The following is a 15,771-nucleotide window of genomic DNA, read 5'->3' as shown; positions in this document are numbered from 1 at the left end:
GTATCTTCTACAGTACCACCTCACACACACACACGCACACACACACACACACACACACACACACACACACACACTTACGCACACACACACACACGTACACACACACGTACACACACACATACACGCACACACACGCACGCACGCACACAGACACACACACACACACACACGCACGTGTACACACACACACACACAGGTACACACACACTACCATGATGACAGATCAATAACCTTACTCCCCTCACTAATCTTCTGAATGTTGCCTTCATGAAATTATAACACTATATTGTTGATGATTCCTTATTCTCATTTTCTCTGTACTGTACTTTCAAAGTTGCTCAAGGATGAATCAAACTGAAGAGTTGGATATTTTACCTTCATTAGGAAGGCATGCAGCATAAGATAAATGAAGAAAAACCAAAACAGACCCCATACAGAGCTCTGCTCTGTTTCGCGAGGATTTCAGCGAGCCTCCCCCGGACAACTATGATATGCATATGACTGCTAATAATCTAGTAATTAATCTCTCGTGACAAGAGGATAAAGCCTCATACAAAACTCATTTGCATTGCAAAGAGGAGTAAGAACTAAAGACGCTAAACAAACATCAAGATGTGCATCTGTCTCTCTGTGACCGCCGATAACTTAGCAATAGTAGAATACACAAGGTGCCGTTTATAAGCCTAGTTCTGCATCAGCATCTTTCCTCTTGTATTGTCAGTCACCGACAACCATGTCAGCTAACGTTTTATAGATTGCTACGTAAGTAAGTCTAGCCAGCTATCTAAACCTCGTAGTAATCATGGCCGTATTACTGACCAGGCACCCAAGGCAGGGCCCCCCCCCCCCATTGATTTTGTTAGTCACTTTCACTCAGATATCATTAATATGGCATAAGTCATAGATATAAATGTGTAGAAATGCAGAGATCTAGATTTAAATCTGAAAAATGTTCTCTCCATCCTATGACAAAATGAGTAGAATCACATGAAATGAGTTTCAAAACTGCAAAATGTTATCTCTGCCCCATGGAAAAGTGTGTAGATTTTTTTTGTAGAAATTTGCAGGACATTAACTTTAAACCTGCAAATCTTTCTCTCTGCCGTCAAATATGTTTTTGCCTGCGAGGTGCAGTTTCTAGACTACAATGGTAAAATATTTGCTTTATATATTTCTAAGTAAATAATGTCTATTTATTCAACCCGCGGAACCACCCGAAGAGTCCCAAAAGTGGTTTCTTTGGTTTGTCCGGTAGGCTACAATGGAACCACTCGAAGAGTTCCAAAAGTGCAAACTCCAAGCTAAATCAAAGCGCATCGTCAAGTATTTGAAACATATTACTTAAGTTTACCCAGGTTTGAAAACATCATTGGAGACACAGAGCCCTAAACCATGAAGAGGATTTCACGTACAGACAGTCCCTCCTGCTCTCCCCTTCCCTCCATGTCTCCATGCCCTAAACCATGAAGAGGACTTCACGTACAGTTAAAGTCATTCAGGGACACAATGACAGAGCATTACGTAACTCCAGCAGCACTTTAAAGCACCATTAACCATCATGAGTAAGTTGATATAAACACATTAGGCAAATGCCTTGAAGTACTTCAACTAAAACATGCAGGGACGTAAAGACAAGAAAGAACAAGGGAAAGAGACTTTCAGGCCAGACTTTGGGTTAGTTGGATAAAGTCACTGCGTCATAGTTAAGAGTGTTTCTGACTTGTATCTACCGTTACAGCTCGGTAAAAAAAACACCGGTATCACGTCTCTCTTCTCCTTTCAAAAAGCAGCGAGCTTACTTGTATACTGAATACTACAAAATGTCTCAGTGCAGAAAGGCATCAAGGGCTTACTTCAACAAAAGACATGCAGTAGACTAGTAAACATGATATTCAACAACAAAATGCTGCAATTTTGCCAACAGCTAAAACCTGTAGAAATAATTCAGGATAGTTTGTTATTCACTAAAGTACAGAAGAATCCCTCCTCTCTCCTCTCCTCTGACAGAGCTCCAAGGCTTGAACAAATACTGATATGATTCTTTATTTAACGGATTATCCAAGAAACTAATAAAAATATGCCCTGGGTTCAAATACTATTCTAAATTATTTTCAAATACTTTAGCAGGGCTTGATTGAGCTTGTTTGATGCAATGGAACCAATAGAATAGTTCCAAAAGTGCAAACCCGACCCCATCTGGTACTCCATGCAGACGAGCAAACACAAAGTATTTGAATGATTTAAAATAATATTTCAAACCCAGTTCGGATAACAATATGCACTGATTAAGCTGGTCTCAGTACCTCGTAAGAACAAACCCTAAACACTATCAAGAAACTATGAAGAAGCATACTTCATGTTTCTATTTATTTATGCTACAGTAGATTTGGTGTTCAAGGGAGTCTGTGTGTGGGTTCAGAACTTAAGAAGAACATTTATATTAAACTCAGAATAATAGGGAGTAGCCTGGGGGTTGCCTTCCACCAGCCAAACACATATCTCTCAGAGATGGAACAAGAGAAACAGTTTTATTAGCACAGCCGGAGGGAGTCTACAACAAATCCCAGACGCAGGGTTTCGCTTTTGTGAGAAACGAGGCGGGGGGGGCACATATTAAACGTGACACACAATGTAATAGTCACAAACCTGCCCAAGAGGACCACAGTATCTGAGTAATGCACAACAATCATAGTACAATGGAACTTTAAATGTAGTGAATTGTGTTCCATTCTGATCATGGTGAACCTGCCCAAAATGGAAAATAAAGGGTTGAAAACACAATGAAAATATATGAGTAATGCTCAACAATTACAGTACAAATACACTGGCAGAGCATCAAAATACATCAGTTTGATACCAATCAGGATGTATTCCACTTTGACTCATTTCCAATTGGCAGAGTTGTAACAACATTTTTATTTATTAGCGTAGCATCAAAATACCACCAGATTTATAGCTCTCACACACACACACACACTCCACAATCACACACACACACTCCACAATCACACACACACACTCCACAATCACACACACACACACACTCCACAATCACACATACACACACACTCCACAATCACACACACACACTCCACAATCACACACACACACACACACCGCAATCTCACACACACTCACTCCACAATCTCACACACACACACGCCACAATCTCACACACACTCACTCCACAATCTCACACACACACACACTCCACAATCTCACACACACACACACTCCACAATCTCACACACACACACACTCCACAATCTCACACACACACACACTCCACAATCACACACACACACACACACCACAATCACACATACACACACACTCCACAATCTCACACACACACTCCACAATCTCACACACACACACACTCCACAATCTCACACACACACACACTCCACAATCTCACACACACACACACACACCGCAATCACACACACACACACACACCACAATCACACATACACACACACTCCACAATCTCACATACACACACACTCCACAATCTCACACACACACACACTCCACAATCACACATACACACACACTCCACAATCACACATACACACACACACCACAATCACACACACACACACACACCACAATCACACATACACACACACACCACAATCACACACACACACACACTCCACAATCACACATACACACACACTCCACAATCACACACACACACACACTCCACAATCTCACACACACACACCACAATCACACACACACACACCACAATCACACACACACACCGCAATCACACACACACACACACACCACAATCACACACACACACACACCACAATCACACACACACACAAACACCACAATCACACACACACACACACACCACAATCACACACACACACACACACCACAATCACACATACACACACACCGCAATCACACACACACACACCACAATCACACACACACACCGCAATCACACACACACACACACACCACAATCACACACACACACACCACAATCACACACACACACCACATTCACACACACCACAATCACACACGCACGCATACACACACCACAATCACACACACACACACACACACACACACACACACACACACACACACACACACACACACACACACACACACACACACACACACACACACACACACACACACACACACACCACAATCATCTACAGTGAATGCCAAGGAGGAAGTTTGATCTATTACAAAAGTATCATATGTCTTGTACCGTAAATCTACGACTTAACAGAGAAAATATGATCCGGGATATTGTCTCAGTGGAAACACCCTCAGGTGATATAAGCGGAAAACAGGGAGGGACACAGAGGGGGAAACAGAGGGGGATAACAGAGGGGGAAACAGAGGGGGAAACAGAGGGGGAAACAGAGGGGGAAACAGAGGGGGAAACAGAGGGGGGAGAACAGAGGGGGAGACAGAGGGGGAAACAGAGGGGGGAGAACAGAGGAGGAGACAGAGGGGGAAACAGAGGGGGAAACAGAGGGGGAAACAGAGGGGGGAGAACAGAGGAGGAGACAGAGGGGGAAACAGAGGGGGAAAAAAGAGGGGGAAAACAGAGGGGGAAACAGAGGGGGAAACAGAGGGGGAAACAGAGGGGGAAACAGAGGGGGAGAACAGAGGGGGAGACAGAGGGGGAAACAGAGGGGGAGAACAGAGGGGGGAGAACAGAGGGGGAGACAGAGGGGGAGAACAGAGGGGGAAAACAGGGGGGAAAACAGGGAGGAACACAGAGGGGGAAACTGAGGGGGAAACAGAGGGGGAAACAGGGGGGAAACAGAGGGAAAACAGAGGGGGAAAAAGGGGGGGGAAACAGGGGGGAAACAGAGGGGGAAAAACAGAGGGGGAAAACAGAGGGGGGAAACAGAGGAGGAAACCGAAGGGGAAACAGAAGGGGAAACAGAGGGGGAAACAGAAGGGGAAACAGAGGGAAAACAGAGGGGGAAAACAGGGGGGGGAAACAGAGGGGGAAAACAGAGGGGAAACAGAGGAGGAAACAGAAGGGGAAACAGAAGGGGAAACAGAGGGGGAAACAGAGGGGGGAAACAGAGGGGAAACAGAGGAGGAAACAGAAGGGGAAACAGAAGGGGAAACAGAGGGGGAAAAAGGGGGGGGAAACAGGGGGGAAACAGAGGGGGAAAAACAGAGGGGGAAAACAGAGGGGGGAAACAGAGGAGGAAACCGAAGGGGAAACAGAAGGGGAAACAGAGGGGGAAACAGAAGGGGAAACAGAGGGAAAACAGAGGGGGAAAACAGGGGGGGGAACAGAGGGGGAAAACAGAGGGGAAACAGAGGAGGAAACAGAAGGGGAAACAGAAGGGGAAACAGAGGGGGAAACAGAGGGGGAAACAGAAGGGGAAACAGAGGAGGAAACAGAAGGGGAAACAGAAGGGGAAACAGATGGGAAAACAGAGGGGGAAACAGGGGGGAAACAGAGGGGAAACAGAGGGGGAAAAACAGAGGGGGAAAACAGAGGGGGAAAACAGAGGGGGAAAGCAGAAGGGGATAACAGAGGGGGAAAACAGAGGGGAGAACAGAGGGGGAGAACAGAGGGGGAAAACAGAGGGGGAAAACAGAGGGGGAAAACGGGGGGAAACAGAGGGGGAGAACAGAGGGGAAACAGGGGGGGAAACAGAGGGGGAGAACAGAGGGGGAGAACAGAGGGGGAAAACAGAGGGGGAAAACAGAGGGGGAAAACAGAGGGGGAAAACAGGGGGGGATAACAGAGGGGGAAAACAGAGGGGGATAACAGAGGGGGAAAACAGAGGGGGAAAACAGAGGGGGAGAACAGAGGGGGAAAACAGAGGGGGAAACAGAGGGGGATAACAGAGGGGGAAAACAGAGGGGGAAAACAGAGGGGGAAAAGAGGGGGGGAAACAGGGGGAAAACAGAGGGGGAAACAGAGGGGGAAAACAGAGGGGGAAAACAGGGGGGGAGAACAGAGGGGGAAAACAGAGGGGGAAAACAGAGGGGGATAACAGAGGTGGAAAACAGAGGGGGAAAACAGGGGGGGGGGAACAGAGGGGGAAAACAGGGGGGGGGAAACAGAGGGGGATAACAGAGGGGGGAAAACAGAGGGGGAAAACAGAGGGGGAGAACAGAGGGGGAAAACAGAGGGGGAAAACAGAGGGGGATAACAGAGGGGGAAAACAGAGGGGGAGAACAGAGGGAAAAAACAGAGGGAAAAAACAGAGGGGGAAAACAGGGGGGAAAACAGAGGGGGAAACAGAGGGGGATAACAGAGGGGGAAAACAGAGGGGGAAAACAGAGGGGGATAACAGAGGTGGAAAACAGAGGGGGAAAACAGGGGGGGGGGGAACAGAGGGGGAAAACAGGGGGGGGGAACAGAGGGGGAAAACAGAGGGGGAAAACAGAGGGGGAAAACAGGGGGGGGGGAACAGGGGGGGAAAACAGAGGGGGAAAACAGAGGGGGAAAACAGAGGGGGAAAACAGAGGGGGAAAACAGGGGGGGAAAACAGGGGGAAAACAGAGGGGGAAAACAGAGGGGGAAAACAGAGGGGGAAAACAGGGGGGGAAACAGAGGGGGATAACAGAGGGGGAAAACAGAGGGGGAAAACAGAGGGGGAGAACAGAGGGGGAGAACAGAGGGAAAAAACAGGGGGGGGGGCAGGGGGGAAACAGAGGGGGAAAACAGAGGGGATAACAGAGGGGGAGAAAAGAGGGGGAAAACAGAGGGGATAACAGGGGGGAAAACAGAGGGGGAAAACAGGGGGGAAACAGAGGGGGAAAACAGAGGGAAAACAGGGGGGAAAAAGGGGGGAAACAGAGGGGGAAAACAGAGGGGGAAACAGAGGGGGAAAACAGGGGGGGAAAACAGAGGGGGAGAACAGGGGGGAAACAGGGGGGAAACAGAGGGGGATAACAGAGGGGGAAAACAGAGGGGGATAACAGAGGGGGAAAACAGAGGGGGAAAACAGAGGGGGAGAACAGAGGGGGATAACAGAGGGGGGAGAACAGAGGGGGAAAACAGGGCAAAAACAGGGGGGGAAACAGGAGGGGATAACAGGGGGGGGGGACAGAGGGGGGATAACGGGGGGGGGGGAAACAGAGGGGGATAACAGAGGGGGAAAACAGAGGGGGATAACAGAGGGGGATAACAGGGGGATAACAGGGGGGGGAAACAGGGGGGGAAAACAGAGGGGGAAAACAGGGGGGGATAACAGAGGGGGAAAACAGAGGGGGATAACAGAGGGGGATAACAGAGGGGGATAACAGAGGGGGGATAACAGGGGGGGAAACAGAGGGGGGGTAACAGAGGGGGAAAACAGGGGGATAACAGAGGGGGATAACAGGGGGGGGAACAGAGGGGGATAACAGAGGGGGATAACAGGGGGGATAACAGGGGGGGAAAACAGAGGGGGAAAACAGGGGGGGAAAGAGGGGGATAACAGAGGGGGATAACAGGGGGGATAACAGGGGGGGAAAACAGAGGGGGAAAACAGGGGGGGGAAAGAGGGGGATAACAGAGGGGGATAACAGGGGGGATAACAGGGGGGGGAACAGAGGGGGATAACAGAGGGGGATAACAGGGGGGATAACAGGGGGGGAAAACAGAGGGGGATAACAGGGGGATAACAGGGGGGGGAAACAGGGGGGGAAAACAGGGGGGGATAACAGAGGGGGAAAACAGAGGGGGAAAACAGAGGGGGATAACAGAGGGGGGATAACAGGGGGGGGATAACAGGGGGGGAAACAGAGGGGGGATAACAGAGGGGGAAAACAGGGGGATAACAGAGGGGGATAACAGGGGGGGAACAGAGGGGGATAACAGAGGGGGATAACAGGGGGGATAACAGGGGGGGAAAACAGAGGGGGAAAACAGGGGGGGGGAAGAGGGGGATAACAGAGGGGGATAACAGGGGGGATAACAGGGGGGGGATAACAGAGGGGGATAACAGAGGGGGATAACAGAGGTGGAAAACAGAGGGGGAAAACAGGGGGGGGGGGGAACAGAGGGGGAAAACAGGGGGGGGGAACAGAGGGGGAAAACAGAGGGGGAAAACAGAGGGGGAAAACAGGGGGGGGGGAACAGGGGGGGAAAACAGAGGGGGAAAACAGAGGGGGAAAACAGAGGGGGAAAACAGAGGGGGAAAACAGGGGGGGAAAACAGGGGGAAAACAGAGGGGGAAAACAGAGGGGGAAAACAGAGGGGGAAAACAGAGGGGGATAACAGAGGGGGATAACAGGGGGGGATAACAGGGGGGGGAACAGAGGGGGATAACAGAGGGGGGATAACAGAGGGGGGATAACAGAGGGGGGATAACAGAGGGGGATAACAGGGGGGGATAACGGGGGATTTATCCACACACACACAAAGTGCCCTAAAAGTCAGCCCCAGAGTGTATAGTGTGGGTTAAAAACGTATTGAGTGTCATTTCAGACTGCTTCTGTGTGAGCGAACCAGACAGTTCTGTTTCAGATAAGAGAGTTTCTCGAGTGGCTCAACTATTCCTTAGAACAGCCACACAGTAAACATCTCATGTAAGTAGTAAATCATTCTATTTTATTTGTTTCAGTTCGAATTTATTCAATTATACTGAACAAAAATATATATAAATGCAACATATAACATTTTGGTTCCATGTATTATGAGCTGAAATAAACTATCCCAGAAATGTTTCATACACACAAAAAAAAGCGTATTTCTCTCAGATTCTGTTCACAAATGTGTTTACATCCCTGTTAGTGAGCATTTCTCCTTTGCCAAGATAATACATCCACCTGACAGGTGTGGCCATATCAAGAAGCTGACAGCATGGTCATTACACAGGTGCACCTTGTGCTGGGGACAATAAAAGGCAGCTCTAAAATGCAATTGGCATGCTGACTGCAGTCAACTCTATTTCTTGAACTGCATTGTGGGTTGAGGGCTTGTATGTAAGCATTTCACTGTAAGGTCTACTACACCTGTTGTATTCAGCATTTCACTGTAAGGTCTACTGCACCTGTTGTATTCAGCATTTCACTGTAAGGTCTACTACACCTGTTGTATTCAGCATTTCACTGTAAGGTCTACTACACATGTTGTATTCAGCATTTCACTGTAAGGTCTACTACACCTGCTGTATTCAGCATTTCACTGTAAGGTCTACTACACCTGTTGTATTCAGCATTTCACTGTAAGGTCTACTACAACTGTTGTATTCAGCATTACACTGTAAGGTCTACTACACCTGTTGTATTCAGCATTTCACTGTAAGGTCTACTACACCTATTGTATTCAGCATTTCACTGTGAGGTCTACTACACCTGTTGTATTCAGCATTTCACTGTAAGGTCTACTACACCTGTTGTATTCAGCATTTCACTGTAAGGTCTACTACACCTGTTGTATTCAGCATTTCACTGTAAGGTCTACTACACCTGTTGTATTCAGCATTTCACTGTAAGGTCTACTACACCTGTTGTATTCAGCATTTCACTGTGAGGTCTACTACAGCTGTTGTATTCAGCATTTCACTGTGAGGTCTACTACACCTGTTGTATTCAGCATTTCACTGTAAGGTCTACTACACCTGTTGTATTCAGCATTTCACTGTAAGGTCTACTATGTGACAAATAAGAAGAAAAAAAATGAAATTATTGCATGTTGCTTTTATATTCTTGTTCAGTGCATATTATATTATATTATATTATATTAAATTATATTAAATTATATTATTTCCTGTCAGTGCTCCCACTGAGTATCTGTCTTGTCTCAGGAGCTACACTGCAGTCACACACACACACACACACACACACACACGAGCTACACTGCAGTCACACACACACACACACACACACACACACACACACACACACACACACACACACACACACACACACACACAGGAGCTACACTGCAGTCACACACACACACACACACACACACACACACACACACACACACACACACACACACACACACACACAGGAGCTACACTGCAGTCACACACACACACACACACACACACACACACACACACACACACACACACACACACACACACACACACACACACACACACACACACACACACACACACACACACACAGGAGCTACACTGCAGTCTTGTGGTTGTCAGCTCAACTGCTGGAGGAAATTGTCCCCCCAAATAAAAGCTTCAGGGATGTTCAGAGCCCTGAGTTGAGTTGAGATGAGATCAGCCATCACAGAGGAATCAAGAACACAGGGAATATTAATTACGTCTGTCCTCATTATTACATCTCATCATGTATTCCGACATACTAAGGCTGCGTCCCAATTCACACCCCATTCCCTACACAGTACATTACCATTGAACAGAGCCCTATACTTTTCAACAGGGGCCATAGAGCTCTGGTTAAAAGTAGTGCACTACATGTATATAGAGAATAGGATGTCATTTGGTTAGCAGACTGGGACACTTGACAACATTAGCAGGACCTAACCTGCTGATATTTGACACGGAATAATTCCGAAATTAATGACAAGTAGAATGAACCCATGAAGTGAATATTCTAATAGTATTAATATTCCGTTTCTTCTCAATCATTTCATAAATGTATGTATTATTCAATCTATTCATGAATTTGTATCAATCCTATGTAATAAAACCAGTTCCGGTGTCTGCCGGATCCTAGCCGACCAACAGGTGGCAGGCGGCAGCCATACATCCTGTACATTTGACTACATCTCAGGGAAGGAAGAGCGTGTAGCTTCAAAGAGCCGATCAGCTCCACTGTATTCATAAATAAATTATCCACCAAAACAGGACAGGAGAGGAAAAAACACACATTGCTTCAGCAAATATTAGCGCACCATGTTTAAACGTTAAAGTAAACAAATTAATACATTTTAAATACATACATTCAATTCAATTAACAGAATAATTGATTCATTTAAGGTGGACATTTGTGAATTAGCGTCTTGTATGCTATTTCAATTGGCCTGAAACTTCTATGCTTATTTCAATGTTACTACATTTTTCATGTTGATTAGGCCACTGACTGAATGGCCACAATCTCCTTATATGATATGTTTGTTTTGACGACAGAATGTTATTATTTTCCATCGCATTCATACTGTAGCTCATTCCTCTGCAGCGGAGGGAACCATAAAGAGTCAAAACCACTTTTTTAGAAAATCACATACCGACGATCCTGAATGATCATCATGTTGTTCGGTGGAAAGCACGCTGACAGTGTGCGTATCCACCGTCTCCGAAGAAGTGGGTCGCTACCGCTGTTCCGTGCTCATATCATGGTTTGCGACTATGAATTTTGCATTTGTATAGCAGCTTAATGTATGACGACGAACGTGGTCAGTTTGAAACAATAGACCGGTCAATTTGCTTGTATTCAATGAATGAAGGAGGAAAACTATTGCATGCTATATGGCACGGTGACATGTGGAGTTTCAAGTTACAGCAATGCAATTATAATGATCATAATATCATGCGCAAATATTCTTTGAAAATATGACTACCTTTATGTGTTCCTCTCCTTAAGATGGTTTGAAGAAAGAGCATTTTCTCCTGTTTTCCCGTTACAGATATATCCGAGGAGAAAGATGCAGGTAAAAACGATGCCGGCTCTTTTCACGCGCTTTCTCACTCTCTCTTTCTCTCTCTCTCTCGCTCTCTTTACCCCATGCGTACCCCGAAGGACTCCCCGCTATACCCCCTCAGTGCATGCTCGCGAACCTGTCAGTTGTATAGTCGAGTTCAATAATGATTATAGGTAGAAATTGCATTTCTTAATGATCGATCAATATCCTATCACAAATTTCTACGTGATATTTCAACCACCTGTCATTTAAACAACAGGGTCTAAGATCGCTGCAAAGTTTAGCTCCAACACCCGAACCCACCTCCGTGGGTTGAGTAGCACTATTATGTATTGGCAATTAATTAAGTGCTTGTGTGTTCAAAAATACATAAATAAAAAGTAAACACTTAACATAATCATGTACAGTACATCCTCAAGCTATGACATGATGAAACATATTTGGTAGCAAGATTTGCTGTTTGTCACTCTCCTAACAGGATTCTTCATTTGTAATAATCTTCCAAATCTGTACAATTTGGTATCATTGAGTTGTGTTATCTGGTCTTTTTTTACTTCCTCACAGGAAGTACATCTGTGTCTCTAGGGGGGAAAGAGGAAGTACATCTGTGTCTCTAGGGGGGGAAGAGGAAGTGCATATGTGTCTCTAGGGGGGAAAGAGGAAGTGCATATGTGTCTCTAGGGGGGAAAGAGGAAGTGCATATGTGTCTCTAGGGGGGAAGGAGGAAGTGCATATGTGTCTCTAGGGGGGAAAGAAGAAGTGCATCTGTGTCTCTAGGGGGGAAGAGGAAGTACATCTGTGTCTCTAGGGGGGAAAGAGGAAGTGCATATGTGTCTCTAGGGGGGGAAGAGGAAGTGCATATGTGTCTCTAGGGGGGAAAGAGGAAGTGCATATGTGTCTCTAGGGGGAAAGAGGAAGTGCATATGTGTCTCTAGGGGGGAAAGAGGAAGTGCATATGTGTCTCTAGGGGGAAAGAGGAAGTGCATATGTGTCTCTAGGGGGGAAAGAGGAAGTGCATATGTGTCTCTAGGGGGAAAGAGGAAGTGCATATGTGTCTCTAGGGGGGAAAGAGGAAGTGCATATGTGTCTCTAGGGGGAAAGAGGAAGTGCATATGTGTCTCTAGGGGGGAAGGAGGAAGTGCATATGTGTCTCTAGGGGGGAAAGAAGAAGTGCATATGTGTCTCTAGGGGGGGAAGAGGAAGTGCATATGTGTCTCTAGGGGGGAAGAGGAAGTACATCTGTGTCTCTAGGGGGGAAGAGGAAGTGCATCTGTGTCTCTAGGGGGGGAAGAGGAGGTGCATATGTGTCTCTAGGGGGGAAGAGGAAGTGCATCTGTGTCTCTAGGGGGGAAGAGGAAGTACATATGTGTCTCTAGGGGGGGAAGAGGAAGTGCATCTGTGTCTCTAGGGGGGAAGAGGAAGTACATATGTGTCTCTAGGGGGGGAAGAGGAAGTGCATATGTGTCTCTAGGGGGGAAAGAGGAAGTGCATCTGTGTCTCTAGGGGGGAAAGAGGAAGTGCATCTGTGTCTCTAGGGGGGAAAGAGGAAGTGCATATGTGTCTCTAGGGGGGAAAGAGGAAGTACATATGTGTCTCTAGGGGGGGAAGAGGAAGTACATCTGTGTCTCTAGGGGGGAAAGAGGAAGTGCATATGTGTCTCTAGGGGGGAAAGAGGAAGTACATATGTGTCTCTAGGGGGGAAAGAGGAAGTGCATATGTGTCTCTAGGGGGGAAAGAGGAAGTACATATGTGTCTCTAGGGGGGAAAGAGGAAGTACATATGTGTCTCTAGGGGGGGAAGAGGAAGTACATATGTGTCTCTAGGGGGGGAAGAGGAAGTGCATCTGTGTCTCTAGGGGGGAAAGAGGAAGTGCATATGTGTCTCTAGGGGGGAAAGAGGAAGTACATATGTGTCTCTAGGGGGGAAAGAGGAAGTGCATATGTGTCTCTAGGGGGGAAAGAGGAAGTGCATATGTGTCTCTAGGGGGGGAAGAGGAAGTGCATATGTGTCTCTAGGGGGGAAAGAGGAAGTGCATATGTGTCTCTAGGGGGGAAAGAGGAAGTGCATATGTGTCTCTAGGGGGGAAGGAGGAAGTGCATATGTGTCTCTAGGGGGGAAGGAGGAAGTGCATCTGTGTCTCTAGGGGGGAAAGAGGAAGTGCATATGTGTCTCTAGGGGGGAAGAGGAAGTACATATGTGTCTCTAGGGGGGGAAGAGGAAGTGCATATGTGTCTCTAGGGGGGAAGAGGAAGTGCATATGTGTCTCTAGGGGGGAAAGAGGAAGTACATATGTGTCTCTAGGGGGGAAAGAGGAAGTGCATATGTGTCTCTAGGGGGGAAAGAGGAAGTACATATGTGTCTCTAGGGGGGAAAGAGGAAGTGCATATGTGTCTCTAGGGGGGAAAGAGGAAGTGCATCTGTGTCTCTAGGGGGGAAGGAGGAAGTGCATATGTGTCTCTAGGGGGGAAGGAAGAAGTGCATCTGTGTCTCTAGGGGGGAAAGAGGAAGTGCATATGTGTCTCTAGGGGGGGAAGGAGGAAGTGCATCTGTGTCTCTAGGGGGGAAGAGGAAGTACATATGTGTCTCTAGGGGGGGAAGAGGAAGTGCATATGTGTCTCTAGGGGGGAAGGAGGAAGTGCATATGTGTCTCTAGGGGGGAAAGAGGAAGTACATATGTGTCTCTAGGGGGGGAAGGAGGAAGTGCATATGTGTCTCTAGGGGGGGAAGAGGAAGTACATATGTGTCTCTAGGGGGGAAAGAGGAAGTGCATCTGTGTCTCTAGGGGGGGAAGAGAAAGTACATATGTGTCTCTAGGGGGGGAAGAGGAAGTGCATATGTGTCTCTAGGGGGGAAAGAGGAAGTACATATGTGTCTCTAGGGGGGAAAGAGGAAGTGCATATGTGTCTCTAGGGGGGAAAGAGGAAGTGCATCTGTGTCTGTACCTCCCCTGTCATACAGTGATCCCATTCTCTCTCTCTCTCACTCTCAAATTGTATGCTGCTCAAGGCCTTCGGGACATTTGATGGCCTAGTTATTTCTCACTCTCCTTATTTCAGGGTGTAACTTCTCTCACTCTCCTTATTTCAGGGTGTAACTTATCTTCTAAGAATACTTGTGATCAACTTTATCCATGATTCAGGTGATGAGCTGTGCCTGATTTCTCCAGACATTGCGCATTGCATTCAGGCCAAATAGTTGCATTTTTGTCTCATCAGATCACATAATCTTTTGAATTATGCTCTGAGTCTTTCACATGCCTTTTTGCAAACTCCAGGCGTGCTGTCATGTGCCTTTTTTATCAGGGAGTGGTTTTCGTAACTCACTCAAAAACCCAACCATAACTCACTCGAGAAGCCAACCATAACTCATTAAAGAAGCCAACCATAACTCACTTGAGAAGCCAACCATAAGTCACTCAAGAAGCCAACCATAAGTCACTTCAGACGCCAACCATAAGTCCCTCAAGAAGCCAACCATAACTCACTCAAGAAGCCAACCATAACTCACTCAAGAAGCCAACCCTTGGCTTCTTGAGTGAGTTATGGTTGGCTTCTTGAGTGAGTTATGGTTGGCTTCTCGAGTGAGTTATGGTTGGCTTCTCGAGTGAGTTATGGTTGGCTTCTCGAGTGAGTTATGGTTGGCTTCTCGAGTGAGTTCCATAAGTCACTCAAGAAGCCAACCATAAGTCACTTCAGACACCAACCATAACTCACTCAAGACGCCAACCATAAGTCACTCAAGAAGCCAACCATAAGTCACTTCAGACTCCAACCATAACTCACTCAAGAAGCCAACCATAACTCACTCAAGAAGCCAACCATAAGTCACTCAAGAAGCCAACCATACCTCACTCAAGAAGCCAACCATAACTCACTCGAGAAGCCAACCATAACTCACTCAAGAAGCCAACCATAAGTCACTTCAGACTCCAACCATAACTCACTCGAGTAGCCAACCATAACTCACTCGAGAAGCCAACCATAACTCACTCAAGAAGCCAACCATAACTCACTCAAGACACCAACCATAAGTCACTTATTGCCCTATCCCTCTGTACAGGCACAAATCTACTACTCACTGGGATCCTCTCAGGATCCTTCAACCTTGACCCATCGTCCTCCACTTTCTTCACTGCCTCAGCATACGACACCCTCTGCACTACTCTGACTCTAGCCACCTCAACCCACCTC

General features: G+C 46.9%; 1 protein-coding gene across 4 annotated transcripts in view; it reads right to left on the bottom strand.

Moving 5' to 3' along the window:
* Nucleotides 1-12,258, bottom strand: part of LOC129842263 (glutamate receptor-interacting protein 2-like) — a 217,966-nt gene extending 205,708 nt beyond the window's left edge. For 3 of the 4 annotated variants that reach the window (XM_055910741.1, XM_055910744.1, XM_055910742.1), the window contains exon 1: nt 11,501-12,256. In XM_055910741.1, coding sequence (XP_055766716.1) covers nt 11,501-11,543 — 43 coding nt within the window. In that variant the 5' untranslated portion in view covers nt 11,544-12,256. Of the gene's footprint in view, nt 1-11,500 lie in introns of all 4 variants that reach the window. The other variant, XM_055910746.1, reaches the window with a different exon arrangement.
* Nucleotides 12,259-15,771: the final 3,513 nt, after the last annotated feature.

Source organism: Salvelinus fontinalis, unplaced genomic scaffold (genome assembly GCF_029448725.1).
Source record: "Salvelinus fontinalis isolate EN_2023a unplaced genomic scaffold, ASM2944872v1 scaffold_0027, whole genome shotgun sequence".
NCBI lineage: Eukaryota > Metazoa > Chordata > Actinopteri > Salmoniformes > Salmonidae > Salvelinus > Salvelinus fontinalis.
The sequence above is the reverse complement of the archived record's forward strand: the minus strand, read 5'-3'. Positions and strand labels throughout refer to the sequence as shown.